The 17,318-nt window shown below is 37.7% G+C and overlaps 1 protein-coding gene across 1 annotated transcript in view; it reads right to left on the minus strand.

Annotated features, from left to right (window-relative positions):
* Positions 1–12,246: 12,246 nt before the first annotated feature.
* Positions 12,247–17,318, minus strand: part of ANKMY2 (ankyrin repeat and MYND domain containing 2) — a 32,898-nt gene continuing 27,826 nt past the window's right edge. Inside the window, exon 10 of the mRNA XM_075828780.1 lies at positions 12,247–13,631. Coding sequence (XP_075684895.1) covers positions 13,438–13,631 — 194 coding nt within the window. The 3' untranslated portion in view covers positions 12,247–13,437. The remainder of the gene's footprint in view (positions 13,632–17,318) is intronic.

The following is a 17,318-nucleotide window of genomic DNA, read 5'->3' on the forward strand; positions in this document are numbered from 1 at the left end:
CCCCTTATATACAAGAATATAACTACTATAATACTGCCCCCTATATACAAGAATATAACTACTATAATACTGCTCCTATATACAAGAATATAACTACTATAATACTGCCCCCTATATACAAGAATATAACTACTATAATACTGCTCCCTATATACAAGAATATAACTACTATAATACTGCCCCTATATACAAGAATATAACTACTATAATACTGCTCCTATATACAAGAATATAACTACTATAATACTGCCTCCTATATACAAGAATATAATTACTATAATACTGCCCCCTATATACAAGAATATAACTACTATAATACTGCCCCCTATATACAAGAATATAACTTCTATAATACTTCCCCCTATATACAAGAATATAACTACTATAATACTGCCCCCTATATACAAGAATATAACTACTAGAATACTGTACCCTATATACAAGAATATAACTACTATAATACTGCCCCCTATATACAAGAATATAACTACTATAATACTGTACCCTATATACAAGAATATAACTACTATAATACTACCCCCTATATACAAGAATATAACTACTATAATACTGCCCCCTATATACAAGAATATAACTTCTATAATACTGCCCCCTATATACAAGAATATAACTACTATAACACTACCCCTATATAGAATAATATAACTACTATAATACTGCCCCTATATACAAGAATATAACTACTATAACACTGCCCCTATATAGAAGAATATAACTACTATAATACTGCCCCTATATACAAGAATATAACTACTATAATACTGCCCCTATATACAAGAATATAACTACTATAATACTGCCCCCTATATACAAGAATATATCTACTATACTACTGCCCCCTATATACAAGAATATAACTACTATAATACTGCTCCCCTATATACAAGAATATAACTACTATAATACTACCCCCTATATACAAGAATATAACTACTATAATACTACCCCCTATATACAAGAATATAACTACTATAATACTGCTCCCTATATACAAGAATATATCTACTATAATACTGCTCCTATATACAAGAATATAACTACTATAATACTGCTCCCTATATACAAGAATATAACTACTATAACACTTCCTCCTATATACAAGAATATAACTACTATAATACTGTCTCCTATATACAAGAATATAACTACTATACTACTGCCCCTATGTACAAGAATATAACTACTATAATACTGCCTCCTATATACAAGAATATAACTACTAGAATACTGCTCCCTATATACAAGAATATAACTACTAGAATACTGCCCCATATATACAAGAATATAACTACTATAATACTACCCCTATATACAAGAATATAACTACTATAATACTGTCCCCTATATACAAGAATATAACTACTATAATACTACCCCTATATACAAGAATATAACTACTACAATACTGCCCCCTATGTACAAGAATATAACTACTATAATACTGCCCCTATATACAAGAATATAACTACTATAATACTGTCCCTATATACAAGAATATAACTACTATAATACTGCCCCCTATATACAAGAATATAACTACTATAATACTGCCCCTATATACAAGAATATAACTACTATAATACTACCCCTATATACAAGAATATAACTACTATAATACTGCTCCCTATATACAAGAATATAACTACTATACTACTGCCCCTATATACAAGAATATAACTACTATAATACTGCCCCCTATATACAAGAATATAACTACTATACTACTGCCCCTATATACAAGAATATAACTACTATAATACTGCCCCCTATATACAAGAATATAACTACTATAATACTGCCCCTACTGCCCCTATATACAAGAATATAACTACTATACTACTGCCACTATATACAAGAATATAACTACTATAATACTGCCCCCTATATACAAGAATATAACTACTATAATACTGCCCCTATATACAAGAATATAACTACTATAATACTGCTCCTATATACAAGAATATAACTACTATACTACTGTCCCTATATACAAGAATATAACTACTATAATACTGCCCCCTATATACAAGAATATAACTACTATACTACTGCCCCTATATACAAGAATATAACTACTATAATACTGCCCCCTATATACAAGAATATAACTATTATAATACTGCCCCTATATACAAGAAGATAACTACTATAATACTGCCCATATATACAAGAATATAACTACTATAATACTGCCCCCTATATACAAGAATATAACTACTATAATACTGCCCCTATATACAAGAATATAACTACTATAATACTGCCTCCTATGTACAAGAATATAACTACTATAATACTGCCCCTATATACAAGAATATAACTACTATAATACTGCCCCTATATACAAGAATATAACTACTATAATACTGCTCCTATATACAAGAATATAACTACTATAATACTGCCTCTTATATACAAGAATATAACTACTATAATACTGCCCCCTATATACAAGAATATAACTATTATAATACTGCTCCTCTATACAAGAATATAACTACTATAATACTGCTCCTATATACAAGAATATATCTACTATTATACTGCCCCCTATATACAAGAATATAACTACTATATACTGCCTCCTATATACAAGAATATAACTACTATAATACTGCTCCTTTATACAATAATATATCTACTATTATACTGCCCCCTATATACAAGAATATAACTACTATATACTGCCTCCTATATACAAGAATATAACTACTATAATACTATACCCTATATACAAGAATATAACTACTATATTACTACCCCCTATATACAAGAATATAACTACTATATTACTACCCCCTATATACAAGAATATAACTACTATAATACTGCTCCTATATACAATAATATATCTACTATAATACTGCCCCTTATATACAAGAATATAACTACTATAATACTGCCCCTTATATACAAGAATATAACTACTATAATACTGCTCCTATATACAAGAATATAACTACTATAATACTGCTCCTATGTACAAGAATATAACTACTATAATACTGCTCCTATATACAAGAATATAACTACTATAATACTGCCTCCTATATACAAGAATATAACTACTATAATACTGCCCCTATATACAAGAATATAACTACTATAATACTGCCCCCTATATACAAGAATATAACTACTATAATACTGCCTCCTATATACAAGAATATAACTACTATAATACTGCCCCTATATACAAGAATATAACTACTATAACACTGCTCCTATATACAAGAATATAACTACTATAATACTGCTCCTATATACAAGAATATATCTACTATAATACTGCCCCCTATATACAAGAATATAACTACTATAATACTGCCCCTATATACAAGAATATAACTACTATAATACTGCCCCTATATACAAGAATATAACTACTATAATACTGCCCCCTATATACAAGAATATAACTACTATAATACTGCCCCTATATACAAGAATATAACCACTATAATACTGCCTCCTATATACAAGAATATAACTACTATAATACTGCTCCTATATACAAGAATATAACTACTATAATACTGCCCCTTATATACAAGAATATAACTACTATAATACTGCTCCTATATACAAGAATATAACTACTATAATACTGCCCCTTATATACAAGAATATAACTACTATAATACTGCTCCCAATATATAAGAATATAACTACTATAATACAGCCCCCTATATACAAGAATATAACTACTATAATACTGCTCCTATATACAAGAATATAACTACTATAATACTGCCCCTTATATACAAGAATATAACTACTATAATACTGCCCCTATATACAAGAATATAACTACTATAATACTGCCCCTATATACAAGAATATAACTACTATAATACTGCCATCTATATACAAGAATATAACTACTATAATACTGCTCCTATATACAAGAATATAACTACTATAATACTGCCATCTATATACAAGAATATAACTACTATAATACTGCCCCCTATATACAATAATATATCTACTATAAGACTGCCCCTTATATACAAGAATATAACTATTAAAATTGCGGACATAAATATGTAAGTAGACAAGCAGAATATTTTTCTGGACTGGCTTAAAAAAAATTAGCATGGAAAAGTGAAATCGGTGTCTGGGATATAGCAGAGCTCGGTTTTTCTTCCCATGGTTTCTGGATTATAACACATAAACAGGACAGGCACATACACATCAGTAAGAGATCGTAGAGATGATAAACAGGTTTTACGTTCTATCAACAAATCAAACTTTACACATTGAACATTTTGACATTGCTTTAGTTTTGTTTTTTTTACTAAATTTCTTGGAAGACCGACCACATGTCTACCTGATCCTAATGGAGAAAAACATTTACGTAACCTACACATGGCATCTGTTGTGAATGACTGGGAATTGTTAGTCATTGAAAGAGAACCAGAAAACTTTACAGAATGTTATTATGTGATGTCAGGTTGGATTTGACTCCTGGTGACCATATAATCAGGTTCCTCCAGAAGGTCCTGTCTTCCCTTTGGTTCTTCTCAATGACTTCTCATCATTTTTGTAATGGTCTCCGTACATCATGCTGTTACTTGTTCTCTTCCTTTTCGTCGCTTCGACTCTTCCAATCATACTTGTCTTTTACAATTGGCTCTTCTCATTATACACTATATGGTCAATAGTATTTGGACCTCTGATTATCACACCAATAAGAGCTTTTTGGACATGCCATTTACAAAATCATGGGGGTTAATTTAGAGTTGGGCCCCTTTTGCAGCTATAACAGCCTCCACTCCTCCACACAAGATTTTGGAGTGCGTCTGTGGAAATTTGTGCCCATTCAGCCAAAGGAACATTTGTGAGGTCAGACGCTGATGGTGGAATGAAAGAAGGAAGGATAGAGGAAAGAAGGAAGGATAGAGGAAGGAAGGAAGGATAGAGGAAGGAGGGATAGGGGAAGGAAGGATAGGATAGGATAAGGGAAGGATGAAGGAAGGATAGGGGAAGGATAGAGGAAGGAAGGATAGAGGAAGGAAGGATAGGGGAAGGAAGCATAGGATAGGGGAAGGCTGAAGGAAGGATAGGGGAAGGATAGAGGAAGGAAGGAAGGATAGGATAGGGGAAGGAAGGAAGAATAGGATAGGGGAAGGAAGGATAGGATAGAGGAAGGATGGAAGGAAGGAAGAAAGGATAGGATAGAATAGGATAGGATAGAGGAAAGATGGATGGAAGTAATGATAGAAGGAAGGAAGGATAGATGAGGAAGGATAGAGGAAGAATGGAAGGATAGAGGAAGGAAAGAAGGATACAGGACGGAAGAATAGATAGAGGAAAGAAGGATAGATAGAGGAAGGAAGGAAAGATGGAAGGATAGAGGAAGGAAGAAGGAAGGAAGGATAGAGGAAGGAAGGAATGGTGGGTGGGTCAAGAGAAGAGAAAAGGGTACCTCAAAATGAGCCTAGGTCAGGGCCACAGAATTATCCGTAGACTCCTTAGGCTATGTTCACACGGAGTATTTTGGGGGAGGAATATCTGCCTCAAAGCTCCAAACGGAATTTTGAGGCAGATATTCCTCCCCCAAAATACTCCGTGTGAATAGCAATTATCGCGCCGTTTTTCGCCCGCGGCCATTGAGCGCCGCGGGCAGAAAACACGCTTTCTCCTGCCTCCCATTGAAGTCAATGGGAGGTCGGAGGCGGAAGCGCCCGAAGATAGGGCATGTCGCTTCTTTTCCCCGCGAGGCAGTTTTACTGCTCGCGGGAAAAAGACGCCGACGCCTCCCATTGAAATCAATGGGAGGCGTTCTCGGGCCGTTTCTGCCGAGTTTTGCGACGCGGTTTCCGCGTCAAAAAACTCGGCAAAAGACCCCGTGTGAACATAGCCTTAAAATGCATCCGATGAAACCAGGTTTTATTACATGTATCTTGAGCATTATGCACCGTGAGGTCTTCTATCTGTATCACCTCCTGAATTATAGCAAACCATTGCCCAATGGTAGAAGCAGTCGTCTGGCACCACATGCTGGGATACAGGCACAAGGTAAATCAGATGTCAATTTCTTGTGTTAATGGGAATATTGCTAAGATGTTACAGGAACAGCAGGAGTACACGGACCACCCCATGGAGCTCGCTGTGTGTACTGGGGCACACTTATGCTTGAACAAGAAAGCACCAAATCCCAAATGGTTACCACAAAGTTGGAAGCTTCAATTCTGTAGTATATGTCTTTGAATGCTGTAGCATTAACATTACACTCCACTGAAAATAAGGGACCAAATCCAGTCCCAGACGATCATGCCTACTCCACCAAATGCTGTAGTAGGCACTATGGATTCCGGTAGGCAGATTCCTCCTTCAGACTGCCAGATAGTGCGACGTGATTCATCACCCTAAAAAAATATGCTGCTTCTGAGTCAAGTGGCAGGATGCTTTACAGCACTCCAGCATATTTTCGGCATTGTGCAAATTAATCTTAGCCTCAGGATTTGATCCTGTGCCCGTGGCAGTAGCTCTTCTCACTGGGCTATATGGGATGTTGGACAGCTCCACTGCTGGATCTACGGTCTAGTTTCTCGACTTTGGCTTCTCTGGATTTTTTTCAATTTTTCCTGATTGTTTTTATCTTTTGACTTACTATATAAACCTGGACCTTGCACCTCCTGAATGGCAGATTATTGAAGTTCCTGCTTGTAACCTAATTCCTTTCTGCCTTACTCTACAAACTGTTGCTCATTTGTTTTACCAAACTTGGATTGTCTCCTGACTACTTGTCTGCTTCATGCTACAACATTTTGCCGCTTATCTGTGTACCAAACCTGGGCTGTTACTTGACTATTCTTTCTATTATCACTCTCCTGCCAGATAATTTCAGCCACTAGACTCCGTATCTGCTACAAACCTTGACACTAAGGATTGTCGGCAGCAATCATGGAAACCCATTTCAAAAATCTCCGGCCGCACAGTTCTGGTGCAGATGTCACTTCAAGAGGCAGTGTGGATCTCTGCAGTGAGTGATAAAACAGAGGATAAATAGGGGTCTACCGCTTCATGGCAGAGCTGTTGTTACTCCTAGACGCTCCAACTAAACAATAATAGCACTTACAGGTGACCGGGGAAGATCTAGCAGATAATAACACTTATAGGTCACTGGATCTAGCAGATAATAATAACACTTAGGCCTGATTCACACGAACGTGTTAAATGTCCACGGGACAGCCGTTGAAACAGCGGCCGTCCCACAGACCTATGTAATTCAATGTGGCCGTTCACACAGCCGCTGTTTCAATGGACCGTGTGAAGGGTCCGTGGGAAAATAGGACATGTCCTATCTTTTCACGCATCCCTCCATAGACTCTCAACTATGGGGGATACGTGACATCGCATCCTGCAGCGCTTAGCATGGATGCACCTTGGACGTGAAAAATGGCATTCACACGTCATTCGTGTGAATCAGGCGTTACAGGTAACCAGGGCAGATCTAGCAGATAATAATATCACTTACAAGTGACCAAGGCAGATCTAGTAGATAATAATACTTATATCAGGGATCATTAGCCTGTATATTGCTTGCAAAAACATTATTACTTTATGTCAGTATATTCCACGGGGAACTTGAATGGAACAAAATGGAGCCTGTATCAGGAACACGCCTATGGAGACACCACCCCTGGAATGCAAGAGGAGTGTACAGATGAACTCACAGCTGAATAGAGCCAATAGGGCTTAAGCACGTCCTACATCTCTAGGGAGGAGATTTTTACATTCTTTGTTCAATAAAGTTTAATCTTACTTCCTGCTTCACTGAGGGAGGATGTGTACCAACTTGTCTGCCTGGTATATTTCTTCCATGCATGCACTCAGTTTCCAATTTACAGAGGTGGCTATTCGGTGTGAAATAACAGGGAAAAGGAAGTTACCCTGACAATTACCCTGACAATTGGCACCCAAATGTGGGGCCACACTCGAGGGGATCTCGGAATCCGGACAACCGACAATCACAGGGTGAAACAGACGACCCGGGACTGCCCACTGAAGGAGCCTGATCACCTCCACAACAACACGGTAAGTCAGTTGATTTTATAAATCTTCGACTTATCTGTGTTAGTGGACGGTCTTGAGGGAATCTGTATAACCCTGGTCGATTGCCTGGATTAGCTCAGGCAACAGGGCTGCCCCCCACCCCCTGATGAGGTCACACCCGGCCCAACCAAATCAGTATGAAATGATAGCCTTGTTAATTTTGTCATTTCCCTCAGTAAAGAGTTGCCAGTAACACATGCTGCAGTGTTTCCTTCTGCACCCCTGGGACGGAATCTAGAATAGGACGCTGTGTACTGGTGAAAAGACACGTCATCATAATAAAGGGAGATAGTGGCCGACAGATTGGACACTGTTACAGATTATGTGTTTGATGTTTTGAACGTAGACAATTCCTATACAATAGTGTGATGAATGATTGCAGATACGTACGTTATCTTGAGTTGTACAGATGTGTGACTCTTGGAGGTTTATTGTATGGGAGAATTTTTGCCGGCATTGAAATTGCTAAGATTGTGAGAACAGAAGCTGTGAGGAGTGAGTGCGTGACCCCCTCCTGTAGATTGTAATGACTGATATTGATTGTGTGGGGGAGGGGGGCTGTGTGATATAGAGTGTGGACAGATGAGACAAGGGATTACAATATTGCACTGATTTTAGATCTATATTGTATGCTCTTATTTTTAACAGCAGTAATGTCTAAAAAAAATTCTTAGTGTTTTGTGTATGGGGTTAAAATCAGTTTCTTTTTTCTGTGTAAAGGAAAGTTTATCTTTGCGCATGCGTTGTTGTCCGTAACTTAGTAAATTCCAATGGTAACAGGATAATTAGTATACGTTTAATATTGAAAAATATGAAGTCCTGCCTAAATAAACGTTTATTTAGGCAGGACTTCATGTTGTCCGTAACTTCACCAAGCGAGAAAAATATTACAGACCGCTGGATATGTCTGCAAAAAGATAAAAGTTACGCTGCATATTTATGTGTTATGATGTGATATGATTTAATGTGTTTTGATGTTAATTCAAATGAATTACAATACAGATATTTTGAGACACGGGTTCTTGAAAATGTATGTACCCCCACTGTTCCCTATTTTTATATTAAGTTTATTGGTTTGCAGTAATTAATATTACCAGATATATTATTTTCTGTTTTATTGAATAACTAATTACAATTGTTTTGTTTTTGTTTTCACAGATAAGGCGCGTGCTATAGTGCGGCCTAAATGTTATTTTGGAAAATGTGAGATGTTTTACAGGTAAATGATTGCAAGTCATTTTAAAGATGAAATGTATTTTTGTCAGGAGAAAGTCATTTTTGTTCCAGGCTGTTGTGTATTACAGGGGGTTAAACTAGTGCCCCCCAGATAGAGTGCCCAACCTTATTATGTTGACCTGTAGTTTTGAACCCTGCTACATTACTTTCGCAGAGTCCAAAAAGTGGGAATGGTGAAGGGACTGATCAGGTACAATTTTGGTTTGTTTTGAATTAATGAATTTGGTTCCAGGAGATCTACAAAATGTTTATGACAGTAACCTAAATGTTGAGGTTTTTCTGTGTAGATCCTTCCAGAACAGTAAATATGGCACTGGGTATGCTGTGCTGTAGTCTCCACCCAATATGAGGTATTGTGTAAGAGACCATCCCCCTCCAGCAAATTTACACAAGAGGCCGAGGTCACTCACAGATGAGTCTTTACAGATTTAGTAGGGAAGGAGGTGAAAATTATCTGAACATTGTTAATTTTATGTAAAGATTTTAGTAATTTTTATTTGTTTTTGTATTAATCAAGTATTTACAGAACCTGATAAAAGTGAGATTCTCAAAGTGTTCTGGATTATCAGATGAGTGTGGAGAAGTGTATAACTTTTGTTTTTATTTTTGAGAATGACGACGCCACCCCTTTGAAATGTTCTATCTATATGTGACATGGGTTTTTAATGTAAATTTGTACTGTAGAAATACTTGATCATATACAGCATGTACAAGACAGGATACAAGGCACCAGGTAAATCATCCAGAAACCACTCTCACGTTCATCTCAAGGAGCGGAGCTGGAGGTGCTCGCTGAGGCTGTAACCTGGCAGAAGGTAAGACGGCCGACATTTACAATGACTCTAGGTACGCTTTTGGCATCGCCCACAATTATTGGCCCATTGGTAGTAGGAACTTTATTGGATCATGGGGTAAGCCAATTGAGAGAGCAAGAGAGGACAGAACTGACAACAAGAGTATGTGCAGCCAGGTGTCAGTAAATTGGCTTGTCCCTGGATACAATAATGCCACCACTAGGTTTGTAGCAGCCGGCATGATGTGAGCACGCCGTGACATAGGTAAAACAGCAAAGGTACCTGTGAAAGGTGCAGCCCGGCCAGATTACCCGTCCCAGCGACTGCAGAACATACAACTACCCGAGGTAGAAGTGTATGACAATGTGCTCGTGTGTGTAGACCTGTTCTCAGGGTGGTCTGAAGCCCGGCCAGTATCTTCCCCACTGCAGACGTTGTGTGGGATGTGATGTCCAATTTCACTTGCAGTACAGAATAGATCCCCACGCGCCATTCTTCCAATCAGATGATGCATCCGTGTCCGCGCACCTCTTGCTCTCATTCCCGTTCGTTGCTCTCCCAGCCTCTGAGATACGCAAAGTTTAACAGCGCTGACATCTTGGCCTAGGTGCGTAGCGATCTGCCGGAGCGCTAAACCAAGGTCTCTCAGGTCAAAGATTCTGTCCCTTTCAGTTTGCGATGACTGGCACGTCGATGAACAGGAGGCAGCGCACAATCATCCCACACCAGACAATACAATTTTTAGTGTTTCATGTGGCTAAAAAAAACTTTGCTTTCAATCTGGATTTTATGCCCCCCACATGCCGCAGATTGGAGCTAAGCGCTCGAAAATGTCATCATGTGAAGATCTTAGCGACACCAGCTACTTATTCGATTCTCAAAACCTTATGGCTTGTCCTTCTTGGTGTTGCGATTCCAATGTTGAGGAGTGTATTTGTCTTTATCTTACTCTGTACTCGATGTTATTCTATTAGGTAAGTTATAGGTTTATAGGGGGGCTCCTCCTTTCAGAACCAACATCTACTAGCTGGAGCAGCGACAAAGAACGTCTTTCTGGACGGCCCAGCGTGTCCATACATTACAGGTACAGCCCAATGAGAACTGTGTAATGCCTTCCTTCGCCTGTGGTGGCACTGCAGGGAAATTGAACACCACAGATTATAGTTAATCACTGGAGGTCCCAGAAAACGGATACAGCGTGATCAGCTTATTGTCAGGAGATTAATGATAACTGGCCATCAGGCGAGACCACTACATTAGTCTAATATGGCACAACTATTAAATGCAATGGTAGCCTCTAAAAGACCACCCCATTGGGGGAGGTGGGTGGCAAGACACAGCCCTGACACATAAGGCCACGTCTCTGCCATTGCACACTGAAGCCACAAGGAACCGGAACGTGTACTGGACAGGAGCGTTGTGGGAGGGGCAGGATCAAAACCGGAGGAATGGATGGAGGTGATGTCATCATTTACCCCTATTAAGGTCTTATGTAAAAAAAAAAAAGTTCATTGTACAATGAAAACTTATGCAACTTCTGATAGACCAAGATCTCTGTTCAATGTCAATGAATAGGAATATTTTGTGCACACCCAGATGATGAAAACCACTGCAGACCGATCAGCTGAGGCTTGATTGATCTGATCAGCACGACCATTCTCACTCCTGTGCTGATAGTTTGTTACAGTGTTTCAGTGCAGGTAAAATGTATCAAACTGTTTAATCCTCACTAAGTTAGACTGGATACAATTGTAACCAACCCACAAATATAACACAATTTTCCATTCAGAATTGAACCACTATTGTGTCCGAGTGCGTTCCGTTTGTCGGCATCTTACGTCTGCATTGCATCAGTTTCCATCCGTTTTTTTACGTCCCTTACTTTTAGTGTCTCCTAGCAACCATCTGTGAAAAACAGACTGCACTTTGATGACGTCCGTGTGCTATCCGCTAATTTTCACAGACCCATTGACTTAAATGGGCGAGCCTTGTGCGAAAATCGGACCAAAGAAGTGAATTCTGTTGGCCTTTAGGTCTGTACAGGCTTTCAGCCTCCGGATATAAACAATAATGTTCCCATTCACTGACAGCAAGCAAATTGACTATAATACACTTCCCAGAAGGCAAATCATTTGCGGTCTCCTTAACAAACCAAATTAAAAACTTTATTCTTCATTGCAGTGTATCCCAGCGACATTGCGACATAAACGGCACAGATCTCAGCGTCACGTCCCTGATGTAACCGCTGAAGTAGAGAGGTACAAACAAAGAAATAAAAACTGTGTGGCATCCAATGTGGCCACCAATACAGCTCCCGTAGTCACCAGATCTCCTAGAGCCCCAAATGGAAACTCTGCTTGGTCTTTGGGCAATAGATTGCTAGGCAGACTGGACATTCAGGAGTATGGAAAAGCTGGGTGACCTTTTTAGTAGGAGCTGTGCTGGTTACCATATCGGTCCTCACAACTTTACCAAAGACAGATAAAAATTCTATTGGGCAGGGTTTTTTTGTATTTTTTTTTTAGTTCTGTCTGTTTCTGAGAAAGTTAGATGATTGCATATGGATTTTCACCCAGCTTTTCCAGAATCCTGAATGGCAAAGCTGCCCAGTTATACAGCAACATTTACCTGCAACCAATTTGTTGAAGAACTTGGCAGAATTTGTAGGGCAGTAGAAAAGCTGAGTAACAACCACTGTGGGAGCCGTAATAGTAATATTGGTCATCACCCAACTTTTCCAGAAATTAATAAAAAGTCTATTGGGTAGTTTTTTTTTAGTTCTGTCTGTTTCTGGGAAAGTTGGGTGACCATCAGTATGGCTGTTGTTACAGCTCACGCACTGATTTTCTGACAGCTTTTCCGGATTCCTACAATACTTCCCTGCTGAATAAGTAGACAGAGTTGTCATTCTGGACTCTAGGAAAGCTGAATGAATAATGAATATGTAGGAGTTGTGATAGTGGTCGTGTTGGTCATCACTCAGCTTTTCCAGAAACTAATATAAATGGAGACGTCCAATAAATTTGCGCAATCCGAAAAAATAAATGTCACCATAGACGTGCAGAATATAGACCCTTACTGGTCACATGATGTGCGGTCTATGGCCGTGTATAGTTGGGAAGGGGTTGGGGTGGAATGTGGGGGTGTCCTGGTACTGCACAGCTGGTCTTCTCATACTTCCAGCAGTTTATAGATCACTCGTAGATGTCTCTCCATTGTAGAATTATCATCGAGCTGGGATTTGTAGTTCTACAACAGCAGGAAGTAGGTTAAACGTTCCCACTGCAGAACGCCGAGTCACAGGAAAGCAGCGGTCAGATCATTGTCCTGCTCCCTCCTGGGGACTCGGCTGCTGTAGATCAGTGGACGTTTCTCCAGCAGTCACAGTCTCCTCTGTCACTCCGTCACCCTCTGCGGGCGCTTTGGGCTCATTTTCTTTCAAAGCTTTAGCTTCACCCTCCAGATCCTCCTCCTGCACCTCACTGGTCCCACTGGATTCAGCAGATTTTACCTCTGAAAAGAAAAAAACCATAAAATTGTTATTTTCTATTGTAAAATTCAGAATTCTATGCAACGTGTTATATTCTTGTATATAGGGGGCAGCATTATAGTAGTTATATTCTTGTATATAGAGACAGTATTATAGTAGTTATATTCTTGTATATAGGAGCAGTATTATAGTAGTTATATTCTTGTATATAGGGGGCAGTGTTATAGTAGTTATATTCTTGTATATAGGGGCAGTATTATAGTAGTTATATTCTTGTATATAGGGGCAGTATTATAGTAGTTATATTCTTGTACATAGGGGCAGTATTATAGTAGTTATATTCTTGTATATAGGGGCAGTATTATAGTAGTTATATTCTTGTATATAGGGGCAGTATTATAGTAGTTATATTCTTGTATATAGGGGCAGTATTATAGTAGTTATATTCTTGTATATAGGAGAAGTATTATAGTAGTTATATTCTTGTATATAGGAGGCAGTATTATAGTAGTTATATTCTTGTATATAGGGGCAGTATTATAGTAGTTATATTCTTGTATATAGGGGCAGTATTATAGCAGTTATATTCTTGTATATAGGGGCAGTATTATAGTAGTTATATTCTTGTATATAGGAGGCAGTATTATAGTAGTTATATTCTTGTATATAGGGGCAGTATTATAGTAGTTATATTCTTGTATATAGGAGGCAGTATTATAGTAGTTATATTCTTGTATATAGGGGGCAGTATTATAGTAGTTATATTCTTGTATACAGGAGGCAGTATTATAGTAGTTATATTCTTGTATATAGGAGGCAGTATTATAGTAGTTATATTCTTGTATATAGGGGCAGTATTATAGTAGTTATATTCTTGTATATAGGGGCAGTATTATAGTAGTTATATTCTTGTATACAGGAGCAGTATTATAGTAGTTCTATTCTTGTATATAGTAGGCAGTATTATAGTAGTTATATTCTTGTACATAGTGGGCAGTATTATAGTAGTTATATTCTTGTATATAGGGGCAGTATTATAGTAGTTATATTCTTGTATATAGGGGACAGTATTATAGTAGTTATATTCTTGTATATAGGGGACAGTATTATAGTAGTTATATTCTTCTATATAGGGGCAGTATTATAGTAGTTATATTCTTGTATATAGGGGCAGTATTATAGTAGTTATAGTCTTGTATATAGGGGCAGTATTATAGTAGTTATATTCTTGTATATAGGAGCAGTATTATAGTAGTTATATTCTTGTATATAGGGGGCAGTATTATAGTAGTTATATTCTTGTATATAGGGGCAGTAATATAGTAGTTATATTCTTGTATATAGGAGCAGTATTATAGTAGTTATATTCTTGTATATAGGGGGCAGTATTATAGTAGTTATATTCTTGTATATCGAGGCAGTATTATAGTAGTTATATTCTTGTATATAGGAGCAGTATTATAGTAATTATATTCTTGTATATAGGGGCAGTATTATAGTAGTTATAGTCTTGTATATAGGAGCAGTATTATAGTAGTTATATTCCTGTATATAGGGGCATTATTATAGTAGTTATATTCTTGTATATAGAGGCAGTATTATAGTAGTTATATTCTTGTATATAGGGGCAGTATTATAGTAGTTATATTCTTGTATATTGAGGCAGTATTATAGTAGTTATATTCTTGTATATAGGGGGCAGTATTATAGTAGTTATATTCTTGTATATAGGGGGCAGTATTATAGTTGTTATATTCTTGTATATAGGAGCAGTATTATAGTCGTTATATTCTTGTATATAGGGAGCAGTATTATAGTAGTTATATTCTTGTATATTTGAGGCAGTATTATAGTAGTTATATTCTTGTATATAGGGGGCAGTATTATAGTAGTTATATTCTTGTATATAGGGGGCAGTATTATAGTAGTTATATTCTTGTACATAGGGGTAGTATTATAGTAGTTATATTCTTGTATATAGGGAGCAGTATTATAGTAGTTATATTCTTGTACATAGGGGTAGTATTATAGTAGTTATATTCCTGTATATAGGGGCATTATTATAGTAGTTATATTCTTGTATATCGAGGCAGTATTATAGTAGTTATATTCTTGTACATAGGGGGCAGTATTATAGTAGTTATATTCCTGTATATATAGGAGCAGTATTATAGTAGTTATATTCTTGTATATAGGGGCATTATTATAGTAGTTATATTCTTGTATATAGGGGCACTATTATAGTAGTTATATTCTTGTATACATGGTGCAGTATTATAGTAGTTATATTCTTGTATATAGGGGGCAGTATTATGGTAGTTATATTCTTGTATATAGGAGCAGTATTATAGTAGTTATATTCTTGTATATAGGGGCATTATTATAGTAGTTATATTCTTGTATATCGAGGCAGTATTATAGTTGTTATATTCCTGTATATAGGGGGCAGTATTATAGTAGTTATATTCTTGTATCCCGAGGCAGTATTATAGTAGTTATATTCTTGTACATAGGGGGCAGTATTATATGAGCTCTGATGTAGTAAAACTACTATACTCATTTTGTAAGTACAATGGCTAAATAAGCTATGAAATGGACAGTGCACAAGAAGCATATAGCACAGCAGGGGGCGACTATGAGCTCCCAGGATAATAGAATAGAAATGCTGTGCTCTAAAGGGAGAGTATTTATCAGATTTTATTTTATTTAATGTCTCGTCCATGTGACTGGGGGACGTTTGCTGCATTATTATTATTTCCTCACATCAGATGATTATTCCGTCATTTAGGGACTTTTTATAATTTTCAGAAGAAAATTTAAATTTTCTGTTACCAATTTCTGTTCCATTTCTTTGTCCACAGAAGTAAATATTCTAATGAAAGCTTTGTAGAAATCTCAGCTCTGCTCAGTGCGGAGGATTCTGCTGGTCTACAGGACGCTGGGGCGAACAATTACGGAGAGTTTATCTGGGTAATAGCGATCAGGACAATGAAGAGTTTTCTGCCGTCCTCCACTCCCAGATATCCAGCGGCAGCTACAAAAGCTTCTCCCGCTAAGCGGCCATCACACAATCTTATTCTAACGCGTCGTCCAAGTGTCGGGAAAAGGGATGAGTATCAGAGCCGTGTGATGACGGGAGATGAGAAGCGCTGCTCAAGTTGGGGGCGCCGCACATCAAAGAGTGAGATTTAAAGGGACATACCCATCTCTAGGATAACTTTTTGATTTGCGGGGATCCAACATTTTGGAACCCCACCGATATGGAGAATGAAGAGACTGTGGCCGGTCTCCTTTTCCCCTGCACAGCGGCGCTCCCGGCTGTGGTGATCACCGAACACACCAGGCTGGCAGCTATGTTGTATTTTACGGGTTACTGGTCTTGAATGGTTGTTAAAAGGATTTTTTATCCCCTTAAAGGCCATGAAGACATGACCTCTGCCTGGAAGCCAATCACAGCCCACAGCAGTGGTGTTTTGTCCATAGTGACTCCCCCGCCGCGGCTCGTCATTGACTATGGCGGTCACACGTCCATGGAAAAAAACGTCATTGCACTGGGATAACAAGTCGCAGCGGGGGTACCCTGGTTTTGGCAGCGTGGGAATGGTGTGGAATCTAGAATGGTAAGTATATGGCTATATTGATTTATTTTTAACAATATGGAGCAATTGGTCCTTATTTTCTTCCTATGTAAAGAATGGATTTATTTTAGT

The sequence above is a fragment of the Rhinoderma darwinii genome, chromosome 5 (assembly GCF_050947455.1).
Source record: "Rhinoderma darwinii isolate aRhiDar2 chromosome 5, aRhiDar2.hap1, whole genome shotgun sequence".
Lineage (NCBI taxonomy): Eukaryota > Metazoa > Chordata > Amphibia > Anura > Rhinodermatidae > Rhinoderma > Rhinoderma darwinii.